General features: G+C 46.5%; 2 protein-coding genes across 2 annotated transcripts in view; one reads left to right on the top strand and one right to left on the bottom strand.

Moving 5' to 3' along the window:
- Positions 1 to 128, top strand: part of T265_01940 (hypothetical protein) — a gene marked incomplete at both ends in the record, with an annotated part of 7,538 nt that extends 7,410 nt beyond the window's left edge. Inside the window, one exon of the mRNA XM_009166078.1 lies at positions 24 to 128. Coding sequence (XP_009164342.1) covers positions 24 to 128 — 105 coding nt within the window. The remainder of the gene's footprint in view (positions 1 to 23) is intronic.
- T265_01941 (hypothetical protein) overlaps positions 1 to 1,079 on the bottom strand; it is a gene marked incomplete at both ends in the record, with an annotated part of 8,195 nt that extends 7,116 nt beyond the window's left edge. Inside the window, 2 exons of the mRNA XM_009166079.1 lie at positions 21 to 117; positions 1,016 to 1,079. Of these exons, the coding sequence (XP_009164343.1) occupies positions 21 to 117; positions 1,016 to 1,079 (161 nt within the window). The remainder of the gene's footprint in view (positions 1 to 20; positions 118 to 1,015) is intronic.
- Between the last annotated feature and the right edge of the window lie 12,787 nt (positions 1,080 to 13,866).

Here is a 13,866-nt window from a genome sequence, read left to right as displayed (position 1 = left end):
GGATTTATGCACCAATTTACCAGCTCGCGCGTGCAATGCGGAGCCACCTACCCCCCCCCCAATCATCGGTGAACGAAACTGCGGCAGCTACAACCAGTGTACGACGAGCGGTCGGTTCTTACAGCTGACAATGATGGATGATGTAAACCTCCGAGGCCGTAGGTGGTTCAACGTTGACCGTCCAGTGTTCTAACCTTCATTGGTACGCGGTTCTTACAGCTGACAATGATGGATGATGTAAACCTCCGAGGCCGTAGGTGGTTCAACGTTGACCGTCCAGTGTTCTACTTCACCTTCATTGCGATATCACATATTCTCGCTTTAGCTCACAGCGTCAAGGTTTTGGATGAATAAAGCCTAGTTGCTTGTCCCTTAGTCATTTATATTCTCACCCTGATTGTCCCTGCGCTTCTACCCTTGTCACAACAACAGAGCTACGGAGTGAGGGCCATAACATTGATGCAAGACCACCATTGGTTGTGTGAGACAGCCATCCCTGTCAGCGTCACTAAACATCGGTTTGTCTCGTCCTGCGGTCTCCATCCAGGGAGGCGGCATTTCCAGCCGAGCACCGCTGCCTTGCAGTCAGGTTTTTGTGCGAAAGGCTTTGGTTGGAAACCTCAATCGTTTTCCTGTCTAGGTGCAAGAGCCCGGTCAGAATACCGGCCCATGTAAAACCATGAATTGCACATATACAAATAAACGCATGCCACATTGGCCGTCACGTGTGGCAGTCAACTGGGTCACCTTATTCACAAGACACAGCAGGAAGAATAAGCGAAAAGAGGCTACTGCTGGCACCTCTCTTCTTTCTCTTTCGCACTTTTTCTTCCCCCCCCCCTCTCCAGCACACTAGTAACTATATCCTTGCACGCCCAGTACTTAGGACAGATAACTCCGGTCGTCCTGCTTTGGTTTCGCAAGCAACATCTGCGCGCCATCCGGCGCCGACATTCTTAAGCACCCGGAAATCAATCTTCAAGCCTGAACACCTAGTCTGTCTATCTTCCTTCACTGTCCACACTCTGAAGCAAGCAGGTCAACAAGCTGCTCATGCTCACAGTAGACGCGCTTGGCATTGATGTGTGCTGTGTCTCAGAAACAGAAATTCAAGATGCAAGCACAATGTCTGAACTGACTAGGAGGCGAGATGGCTCAAGTGGTTAGAGCGCCGATTTACTGACCGGAAGGTCCGCGGTTCGAAACCGACCTCTGCCTCTCAATTTCCCCTGTCTAGGCTTGGGCAACCTGGCAGTATCCTAGCCCTCGTGCTTCCTTCGGGTGGCATGGCAGCTAGGCACTAAAAGGGTGCTACAGCTGATCGCGTCGTCTGAACTGACCGCCCTCTCACAATCTACTCGCTTCCGGCTGCGCACCTGTGACGATTGAAAGGATGCAACGGCAGGATGTGCAGGGATTGGTATTGTCCTAAGTTAATGGGCGGAAGGATCCCTGTCTGAGTGGATGCCGGTTTACAGTCACCTGTGTGTAATTCCTCTAGCACCGTCGGCGAAGAAATATCATAAACATGTCGCTCTCTGTTTGTCGTGTCTGCTTAGGACCCAACCGACTGGAGCTATGACAGGGTAAATTTTATGACGCCGTGAATAACCTGATGTAGCAGGCTGAAAGCTCAGATATCGTTGTGGTCGCCGGAGATCTGAATGAACAAGTGGACAGGCTTAGCGCATCTAGGACTCAATAAGGTGGTCGATGTGGATTGGACTAGGTACATATGGACAATGGCGAACAAATACTTCGGCTGTGAGCTGATTGCAGCTGTTTTCATGCGGTACTGACTTCCGAAATAGCAGTAATCGGTTGCCACATGGTACCCTCAAACGGCGTGCCAACCACAACTCAAATCGACTACATTGCCATCAGTCACTGATGGTTCGGATGGACAACTGACTACCGATCGTTTTGGAACACGCTTATAAATTCCGACCACGCGCTCGTCCGTGGTTGATTCTCCTTAGATTCCCAGGACCATACAAGGTGCGGAAAAATCGCCTGGCGATTGAGAAACTGGAAGATTCGCATCCAACTACTTCACCATCAGACGGGAATTTACACTGGGATGGCATAGCCTCTTTGCACAGTGCTGCAAGTTTCGCCTGTGGCACACTACCACCACCAGGCTCAGTCAAACAATAACAGACCGAACATTTGCATTGCTAAAATCCCCGAGAAATATCTCACTCGGTCACGATCATACCCTGACCCGACGAATTACCAAAAGTCAAGTGAAAGTGAACGTGCGTGCCTACCGTGAAACCTGGTGGACACAGAAAGCCAACGAAATTGAAGAGGCCCAGAAAACTGGTAATGCCCATCACAATATGGCTTTCAAATAAATTGTGGTTACATGGAGCGGAACATTAGTCTTTAAACTGACTTTTTGATATCCTTCGGGGATTTCCTTAGGTGCTTTACCCGGGGTGAGATGGAACAAGTGGTTAGAGCACGAATTTACTGACCGGAATGTCCGTGGTTCGAACCCGACCTCTGCCTCTCGACTTCCTCCGTCTAGGCTTGGACAACCTGACAGAATCCCAGCCCTCGGGCTTCCTTTGAGTGGCATAGCAGCTAGGCACCGATAGGGTGCTACAGCTGAACGATTTTTATTTCACTCTACGCGATATAAGTGACCTTAAATTCTGACCCACTTGGCTGCAGGCTGGCCAGAAGAAACTGGGAAGAACGCATAACCGTATATTTCCTAATGTGGCCACGCATAAGCGTCCTCACTAAGAGGAATGCAGCATCATTGCTTCGATAAATACGGGAATGCTAGTCGCTCGAAGGGAAGGCCTCATCACTTTCACGCTCTTATTTTAATGTGTTGGTGAAATCTACTCAGCTCCGGGGCGGAGCGAGCCGTTTGGAGCTTTCGTCATCAGTTCTATCTCAAGACACATTATTGCGAGGGCATTTTGATGCAGCAGTTCACCGCAAAAAGGACCGCAATAGCAGAGTTGATCGCAAAGCTCAGAAAATAGGCCGTAATTGTTGACCTTTATACAGAATCCTGCCAAGTTATTGGATGGGTAGAGGTCCGGAAAACCGTCAGCTGCTCTCCATGTGATGGAGTGAATCAAGCATAGCATCTTATTTTCTGAAGGATATGACCACTGTTACCCCCACGCCAATCATCAAAACCTCATGATCAAGCTTGTAAACAAAGTCATTCTCCCATCTAGGTGTGGTCTGTTTGGTAGCGCCTCCGTCTATATGCAATCATGAAATCCATTAGCACTTGCACCTTACTGGCACGCCGGCTGACGAATGATGACATTAAGCTGGTCACCTTAACCTTCGCATACATCGAGCCGGATAAGTAGAAACCAGGAATTACTGCCATCTCTGCTCATTTATCGTCATTTCTGTAGAATCCTCTTTGCCTCACTTGTTACTTGCTGCGACTAATCCCACGCCGTATGACCATCACCCAAATGCCCAGCACAATAGTCATTCGCACGTCGGGGCCACCAAATTTCACCTTGACTTCGCCATCCGAACCCTACTATTCCATCTATAATTTGGTCATTAAACAGTTGGAACTCAAGGGGAAGTTGGCTTGCTTAGCTCGCTGAACACAATTCCTCGGAGTAGTTGCGATCCAAGGTTGGCAATTAGCACTGGCAGAATCATTGATATGAACTGCTCCACTATATTAGCTGTACAGACTCAGAAATGCTACCATCGTCCTGGAGCCTCTTTTTTGGAGAAACCCTATCGGCCATGCTGTAGATGACGGTTATGATGAGCCATCTTCAATCTGACGGTCAACTACCCACCCATTTGTTGTCGCGGGCGAATTTTTACGGAAACCACTTCCTTTTTCTATAACTCAGGCGTATTTATTCCAGATTGGCGTCCGCTTCTGCGTTTAAATTTGTGCCTGATTTACGTCGGTGTCAATGTACAATCCCAATTGTCCGCCAATCTTCCAATCGTGCTTTATTCTGAATGCAATCTTGTGATCACGCCCGACGATGTGCCACCCACTAGATGGGAATGAACAGTATCATTACTCTGAGATTTTTAATACCATTTATCCGCATTGCTAATCCCTTCATTCCACCATCCCCACTTACGCCTTCTGTGACCCTGGCCACAAGCCCAACAGTCCAAGGCCACGAGGCCCCAGTGGTGCTTTTAAGTTTTAGTTCAAATCGACGGGCTGAATGACGCCAACGTGGCTGCTTCAGCGGAACCTTTTTGTGCTTCCTCATTTTCCGCAATTCGCAGTTTTCTTGTCATGTGTCAAGCACGATGCCTCTTGGTTTGCCCTCCCTCGTTTTGTTTTTGCCCGTCACCATCAGATTCTAGCGTCTAAATAGCAAAGTGCCCACTTTTTATGACACTGTCACTTTTTCGCGCAATTCCCTGCACGCGCAAACCCTGCCAGTCATGTCTTTATTATGATTGTAACATTATGGTCATACGTGACGGTGTGCCATCCACCAGATGGGAGTAAACATTATTAGTATTACTATTTAAGTAAACCTGACAATGAAAAATTAATATCATGGTCCTTTCAGTGCTTTCCGTTTGTCAAAGGGCCGACGAACTCGAGTCTAGATGCGGTCTTGTGGTTTCGGTTGGGCGGGCTCCAACGTGCTAGCCCCGATTCCGGGAACTTCACCCTAACATCCACCGTTGGGGCATAGAAAATTACCCCAGTCCATCAGACGAGTGGTTGAGGAGCTAACAAAAATCGACCTCTTCACCACGCCATAAACTCAATTGATGGGAATATGACAGTTTAAGGCGCCGTACAGTGTATTCGTATGATCCTCACGTCCTGTCGATCGTACAGGATCCTCGACGACCACAGACCAAGGACCGAGATTCTTATCTGGCAAGGGGACTTTATGTACATCTTCGTCCATAGAGACGACAAATACAGTGTCACTTTAAACAAAATATTACTGACATAAAACCAGCCGTCCGAGCTTTTACGATCACATTGTTCGGTGGCATAAATTTCACTGATATCGTAAGATGTCCGTCAACAGCTGATCGCGGAACAGCGTCGCATATTCCACGTGACAACAGGCGATTAAACGCCTGCATCGGTGTGGAACCAGGATAGTGTTGGTTTATTCTGATGCGTGTTAAGTGAAAAGGGTGACACAATAGACCAATTTTGTGTTCATATGAACAGGATATTTTGTAGTAGTGGTAATCTTACAAAGCGTCTTCATATATTGACACGTACTGACATATATGTATTGAGACAAAACTACTCCGATCTACCGAAGATTTCAATGATTTCTTTCATCATGTATTCTCCAAACTTAGGTTGCTGCACTAAAATATCCAGCTTACATGCAAGCGAGAGCGAAAAATCTGCAGGAATACTAGCCGTTACGTGCTGGTGCACCAGCAATGTAGGTGATATAGATGAGCCCCGGACGGTTGTTTTAAAACCGGATGTGGGGAGTTAGGGTTGATAACCTAACAAGATATAAAGACACGCATTCTTCACTCACTGGATCCACATCACGTGAAAGTGTTAGACTGGCTCTCCAAATATAGTTATACTCAGAAAACACAATTTTCATGGCAATTCTTGAGCTTATTCACACCAAAAAATCTCTAAACAGATCATCAAATGGTATATTTCACCCGATGAGTTGAGTTTCGTCCGAGTTGCTGGTGCCCAAATAACCGGTGTACACGTGAAACCAGATGACCTGAGTCCCACGGGTGAAGGATAAGCAGGGTCCTGCCCTTTCTGAGTTCGAACTAGCCCCACTAATGATCACCCGATCGTGTCCAGATGGTAAATTATAGACCAGTGGTCATGCCTCCGAGGTTTCCCCAGGTTTCCAGAAATGCGCGCCGCTGGGATGAAACACCTACGCAATGCGTACTGGCCTTTTAGAATACGCTGGTTTTACTGGCATGTATACATATCATGTCTTGACATTAGCCATTCGTTGTGCCCGGACACCTTAAAAGGCATTCTCCTGGCTTTTAAACTGATGTGTCCGCTGTGTAATCTTCTAGAAAGTGGCTCTCGCACCATACTGGCTGCCCCCGGTTGTGTATTAGCTACCCATTTAGGCCACCGGGCCCAGAAGCATGGCACAAATTAGGATTACTGCATCCCAATAAACGTGTACCATCACCATATCTGGCCGATTAAGATCTTTTTGAATGCAGCATGCTGCGTTGCAGTGCCGAGCAACGCCCCTAACTTGATTAGCCTCTGATAATAATAATAATAATAATAATAATAATAACAATAATAATTCCCAACTAGTGGGTTGCGTGCCGCCATGCATGGTCATAGTATTACAGTCAGGATAAGAGCATGACTGATTGAGGTCGTGATTTTTGGGAAAATCCTGGAAAATGGACGGCGAAGTAAACATGTGGCACGGATAGGGGTCCAAAATTACAAGGACTCGTTATCTCCTATGGAGAGCGTATCGGATGACACAAGATCTGGACTAGAATTTAAAATTGGCGGGCCAAAACAACACGAGTGACGGCATAACAAAAAGCTTCCTATCTGGAACGTGACAAAAACACTTCAAACTGCAGGAGGTGTGGAGCCAAAATAATGGATCTGGAGAGGCAGCAGAACTGCCACGACATGGCCGGCCACTTTGAACTAAGGCCTTAAACCGTCATTAGGGCTTCATGGCCTAGGGTTGTTGGGCGGACGGCCATGGGAAGCGTAAGTGGGGATGGTGAAGTGGGGTAATATGAAGCATGGACAAATGGTAGTAGGAAACTCAGAATCACAGTGGGCAGTGAAACATGAACGACTCACTAGTGTTGCAACTGGAGCAGTGTTCACGCAAACCGTACGAAAATTGACTGACTTGGTGAGAAGTGCGAATAAAAGTCGCCGGGGTCTTTACATCTGACAGAAGGTTCGGCAGATCGCAATGAACGCCCCCCTGTGGTGGCCGGTGACAAATGAAGACTGGTTGCGATTGCCGGTAAGGAAGCAGGTGGGCGAGGGCGCGGTCAAAGTAGGAATGGAACAATTGCGGTTGTGTTATCAAACTGTGTATCACAGTGCCGTACCGTCACTGCACTGAGATACTTTGGTTTCTGGACAGCCCCGTGACGGACGTCGTGATTGAGGTAGTAAGGCTGAGATGCGCAGTCCTGTAATCAGTGGGATGTTGTGCGTTTGCCGGGGACTTCTCATGGCGAGCAAAACCAGTGTAATATCTCGCGTGGTATTTGTTGTTTTTTCAGGTCGGGGGTTCTTTCGTTCGTAATGCACGGATCGGGTGAAGTGGACGACGGCCAAACAGGTCGTCTATAGCGCGTATTACCACGGGTTGAAGCTTGGGAAGATGAAATGAGATGAAATGAAGCGAATTTGTCTGAGCACATTCGGCAGAACATTTTTCGGTGGCATTGCTCGTTAAAATACCAAAGCGCGAAGTGATACCTAAGAAGCGCAAAGTTGCGTAAACCGGGGGAGGGGTTTTACCCACTAGGATACCTCACACCAAATTAACACCGTCACTCTCTGGGGTGGACGAAATCGTTCGCGAGTTGTCGTAAACCGTCCATCCTTAACGGGAACAGGCATTATTGGTCGAACAAAAGCCTACGCACTCTGCTGCAACTTAATGCAGTCCGTGTTTGCGCCTGAACAGCATGCAAATTTGGGGCACCACTGCTTATAACGGCAAAAACCATCCCAATAAAACATGCCTAGGCTAAGCAAATCAGTTGCAATTTACGCGATAGTTGCCGTTAACCTGAATGGATATAAAGTGAATGATATAAAGATGCCTGCAGAATAGCTCTTTTTCTGAGCTGTATAGTACAACCCACAATCGGTGTTAAATCATCTTTTGAAAACGCGATTTGTGGGCCGTATTCTAGCAGCTGCAGAAGATCTCTATTAATGGCGATAGAAGACGCAATCAATGGAAAATAGCTTCTGCTGGTCCTGGGGTCGAAACGTATCCAGCCTAACTTCTTATATGCAGTATCTGACCCTTTGTCTCCCCACGGAATGCCAGAGTTACTCGTTTTTCATGAGGGAGTTTCATAAAGACTACCCTCACGAAACAGAAACGCAGCTGAAATAACTTGAATACTCTGCTCACGTACAAAATAAATCAGAACGGTTGGTCCACTGAAACAGAACTTCGATCGCTGAGCTGCTGAGACTGAATTAGCGTACCCTCGATTTGTTAGCCAACGCAGAATTTCAGTGCCGTATATTCTTCGGAGCTAAGGCATTTAACACTTCTGGTGTGTTGACAGACGTCCATCGCCTACAAGGGGAACCGCCTCTAAAGAAAAAAGGAAGTCATGGGCTTATAAAGGTTGGAATAAGGGCTGCTCTAGCATGATCCTAACATGATCCCTTCAACGTATTTTAGAATGGCCGCCACTCTAGAAAAAACAAAGTGCACCATCTACACTATCCGGAACAGCCTAAACTTTTGGTTCCAAGGTCAGTGGTATTGTTCTAAAAATTTTGCGAGATTTGTTGGACCGAGCGGTGTATTAGAAAATTAAAACCCATGGAGAATAGAAGCCCATGAGGAGATGCAAAATACCTATGTGTAAATTACACAGTTTTGCGGGGTAGCTTTGCCTGGAAAACCTAAAGCTGAGTTACTGCAGTATTAGATGATGGCTGGACCTAGTTAAATAGTTGGCATCACTTGGGATGCTGTGGAATATTCGCAAGAAAGCACTGTTTGTTTCTGCTGCGCTGAACTCGTCCCAGTTATGTAATTTAACTGGCAACGCTATAATTTGCAGACAGTGGAAACTTACCTTTCGTCTATTAGAAAAGCAATTCGCAAAATAAAGAAAGATGGGATAGCCTGAAGACACATCAACTTTCGGAGGTGTAGATGTCCTCGTCGTATTTGATGCTGCACCACACCAAAGTCCACTTCGTCAACCAAAGAAAACACACGTACCTACCTACATCTCCCAGGTGTAAACACAAACAATGAGAAGTATATCTATATAGAGGTTCCAAACCTTCGGCTACTGGCATAAAAGACTGGCATTTAAATGCTTTTTACTCCGTACACCATTTGATACTGGAAGCTACAAGCAGTGCTTCAGCAACGGATGACCGTTTTTGTAGCATTCACTTTATGTTCTGGATTATGGTACCGCCAAATGCATGTACTGAATTCCGGATAAAAAAGTCAATCATCTCAAAAGTTCACCCCCGCCCCTATACGTTTGGGTTCCCTTGCCACACAAATTCTCTGCTTGCGTATCCAGGTTAGCTCTTGAAATCTTTTGCTTAAATACCATATACCAGCAAACACAACCACCACCTGACCGCCAGTCTACTAAGTAAAATGCACAGGTATCCTGGCTCATTTAGTCAATTGTTGTGGCCGCCCAAATTCTGGTAAACGTCAAGTCTTTTGTCTCTAATAATGCATATTATCCTACCCGATGTATTCTCCAACTCATCAGGCTCTGCTCAACTCATCCTATTCCCTCGTCTTCCCAAGTTTTGAAATTTGGTGATACTTAGCATGGATGACCAGTTTGATTGTTACCCACTCCACCTGACCTGTGATCAGCTTCCACAGAGATTCCCAATCGGACAGTAATGCCCATGACCTTACATCGGCTTCATTATACCCCAGCAAATTTCCTTAGCCAAACTGCAAACAATCTCGTCGCCTAAACAATAGCACATCCCAGCCAAATAACCTTAAATATGACATCCGTTATAAGGCTGTCGAAAAGCCGAAGTATGTCTAGTCACTCATGGAAGTGCTATGTCCAGTTTGATAGCACACCAGCAAACACCACTTCCCAACTCTGGAACGTACCATCTCGCCCAATCATTTAATTAGCTGCATATGCGAACAAGCGCTCCACATGTCCCCAGCCGCCTACAAGACATGTCCATTCTAATGTGCATTACTTTTAAGCTGAGGTATCATTTTCGGTGCACCTGTAGTTCGTGTTCTCTACAAAGTCGATAATTTGCAGTACATGTTGCGTCCCGGCGTGTGTCACGACCAACTAAACAATAGCACATCCCAGCCAAATAACCTTAAATATGACATCCGTTATAAGGCTGTCGAAAAGCCGAAGTATGTCTAGTCACTCATGGAAGTGCTATGTCCAGTTTGATAGCACACCAGCAAACACCACTTCCCAACTCTGGAACGTACCATCTCGCCCAATCATTTAATTAGCTGCATATGCGAACAAGCGCTCCACATGTCCCCAGCCGCCTACAAGACATGTCCATTCTAATGTGCATTACTTTTAAGCTGAGGTATCATTTTCGGTGCACCTGTAGTTCGTGTTCTCTACAAAGTCGATAATTTGCAGTACATGTTGCGTCCCGGCGCGTGTCACGACCAACTTGTCACCAACTCACTCTTCCAAGGAACTGTTGCAGCCGATTCCACTATAACAGTGACATCAATGAGTCTCTGCAGTTCCACCGTACACCATGATTATGAGATTACTGCTACCATTTATCCGCATTGCTAATCCTCCCACTTCATCACCCCAGTTACACCCTTTGTGAGCATGGCCATGAGCCCGACAGTCCCAGGCCACGAACCCTCAGCGGTGGTTTTGAATCGTAGTCCAAAACAACCCTAAGATTTCGACAATTCGGCTGTCCCATCCGACTTGTTGTTGTGGTTCCTCATTTTCCGCAATTTGCACTTATATTGTCACGTGTCAGGTAGGATGCCTCTTGTTTTGCCCTTCTTTGTTTTGGTTTTTCCCGCCGCCATCAAGCCCTAAGGTTCACACCGAACATGCCACTGTTTGTGATAATAATAATTTTCATTCCCAACTTGTGGGTGGCATACCGTCTGGAATGATCATACGTTTACAGTCGGAGTGAAGCATGGCTGGGGTGCCCGTTGGGTAGTGAGGATTGCGCGAAAAGTGGACAGTGGTATAAACAGTGGGAAATGTCCGATGAAATAATAATAGGTTTCTTTTCCAATTTGTAGGGAACAGTGGACATGTGGTCCGACTTGTCCAAGGATATATACTGCTGACATGAATTAAAAGTGAAAATCATTGCTGGCCACTAGTGATCTTGAGCGGTTGGGTAAATGGCCGGAGTCACAACGGACAAAAGTGGAGATGGAGATGGAATAATTCGAACTAGGAGCACATGGCAGGTTTTGTCTCAAAAGTGTGTTTTACTCTGAAAGTAAACAGACCCACTGGTTGCACTGGTATAGGGAGGTCAGGTGCGAGAGATAGGCTGGATGGGGAAGTTTGATTGTTACCCACTCCACCTGACCTGTGATCAGCTTCCACAGAGATTCCCAATCGGACAGTAATGCCCATGACCTTACATCGGCTTCATTATACCCCAGCAAATTTCCTTAGCCAAACTGCAAACAATCTCGTCGCCTAAACAATAGCACATCCCAGCCAAATAACCTTAAATATGACATCCGTTATAAGGCTGTCGAAAAGCCGAAGTATGTCTAGTCACTCATGGAAGTGCTATGTCCAGTTTGATAGCACACCAGCAAACACCACTTCCCAACTCTGGAACGTACCATCTCGCCCAATCATTTAATTAGCTGCATATGCGAACAAGCGCTCCACATGTCCCCAGCCGCCTACAAGACATGTCCATTCTAATGTGCATTACTTTTAAGCTGAGGTATCATTTTCGGTGCACCTGTAGTTCGTGTTCTCTACAAAGTCGATAATTTGCAGTACATGTTGCGTCCCGGCGTGTGTCACGACCAACTTGTCACCAACTCACTCTTCCAAGGAACTGTTGCAGCCGATTCCACTATAACAGTGACATCAATGAGTCTCTGCAGTTCCACCGTACACCATGATTATGAGATTACTGCTACCATTTATCCGCATTGCTAATCCTCCCACTTCATCACCCCAGTTACACCCTTTGTGAGCATGGCCATGATCCCGACAGTCCCAGGCCACGAACCCTCAGCGGTGGTTTTGAATCGTAGTCCAAAACAACCCTAAGATTTCGACAATTCGGCTGTCCCATCCGACTTGTTGTTGTGGTTCCTCATTTTCCGCAATTTGCACTTATATTGTCACGTGTCAGGTAGGATGCCTCTTGTTTTGCCCTTCTTTGTTTTGGTTTTTCCCGCCGCCATCAAGCCCTAAGGTTCACACCGAACATGCCACTGTTTGTGATAATAATAATTTTCATTCCCAACTTGTGGGTGGCATACCGTCTGGAATGATCATACGTTTACAGTCGGAGTGAAGCATGGCTGGGGTGCCCGTTGGGTAGTGAGGATTGCGCGAAAAGTGGACAGTGGTATAAACAGTGGGAAATGTCCGATGAAATAATAATAGGTTTCTTTTCCAATTTGTAGGGAACAGTGGACATGTGGTCCGACTTGTCCAAGGATATATACTGCTGACATGAATTAAAAGTGAAAATCATTGCTGGCCACTAGTGATCTTGAGCGGTTGGGTAAATGGCCGGAGTCACAACGGACAAAAGTGGAGATGGAGATGGAATAATTCGAACTAGGAGCACATGGCAGGTTTTGTCTCAAAAGTGTGTTTTACTCTGAAAGTAAACAGACCCACTGGTTGCACTGGTATAGGGAGGTCAGGTGCGAGAGATAGGCTGGATGGGGACATGGTGCTAATGCATAGGGCGAACCGAACACCGTATACGGATTTGAACTTGTGGAAGAGGCGAACCGAAATTTTAGCGGAAAACCAGGCTGTCCAAATTTGAACGAAGATTCATCGGGTTCGAAAGAACTCGTCCCAGAGACGGTTGGGGTCAGGTGAAAAATTTGCTCGTAGTTGCAACTAAAAACTCGAGTAGGCGAGGGGTTGCGGTCGGGATTCTAAAGAAAATAGTTGCCGGAGTGCCATCACACTCGATATGACAGTGTCATGCCATCATTGCACCGACATGCTTCGGTTTATGGACAGCCCCTTAACGGGTCGTCAAGAATGTCGCGACTGGGGTGAGTGTACACATTTCCGTGGCAGTTAGATCTGGCTGAGACGGAGACTGACAGAGTCAGGTGGATGAAGGGTCGCGAATACTTTTACTTTCGTTGGAGGGCCGTGTGAGTGAGCTTGAATGAATAACAGTTAACGGAACGTTTGGGAAGCTGCAGTCGAAGGTTGACCCTTGGGAAGAGGGGCAAAGAGAATAAAAGCAGTAGCAAGTGGCGCGTGTCAGGAGGCATAAAATATAACGGTGTCAATGGAAAAAATCTAAAATGGGATGACAGCAAGCTAAGTGGACCCAGGAAATATGGGTACGTTTGCTGATCTAGAAACCAAGTACTAGCTGGGCCAGAGTCGGTGCCAAGTTTTGGGAAGGTACGAAATTTGTCGTCGAGGTGGCTAACAATGAGGCTAGCTGTTGGACTAGTTGGAATGGCGGTAGTTTTTAGCTTATCTCCGTTGTATAAAAGGAGGTTATTGTGAGCAGTGACAGTAGACAAGTCAGGCAACAGGTTCCCAGACAATGCATAAGAACCGCAGCTTAACTGAGATCTACCACGTCAACCTAACAGGAAAGTAAGATTAAGGATCAGTCGCCGAGTCATTGCTATCAACCCCAGAAAACGAATGGTGCATAGCAAAAGCAATCAAAAAGTCCTGGTTGTGACTGCCTGTAATCAGAAAATAATAAGTTATTTGCGTTTTGTGCATACGATGGCTCCAGGTGGCAAGAGGGAAGGACACATGTGCTGGACGATGAAGTGGACTTGCGTTGGTGTGAACAAACTAAGACGAAGGTGGCAACTCCATGCACGCCAAAGTTAGTCGTCAGTCTCACACAGTACCTACAGGCTATTACATGTTTATAAATATAATAAAACAAACGAAGACAGCTGTATTTCTTGGTGTTGCGAGACAAGTGACAGCTGGAAC

The sequence above is a fragment of the Opisthorchis viverrini genome (genome assembly GCF_000715545.1).
Source record: "Opisthorchis viverrini unplaced genomic scaffold opera_v5_22, whole genome shotgun sequence".
NCBI lineage: Eukaryota > Metazoa > Platyhelminthes > Trematoda > Opisthorchiida > Opisthorchiidae > Opisthorchis > Opisthorchis viverrini.
Note: the sequence above shows the minus strand (reverse complement) of the source record. Positions and strands in the feature narration are given on the sequence as shown.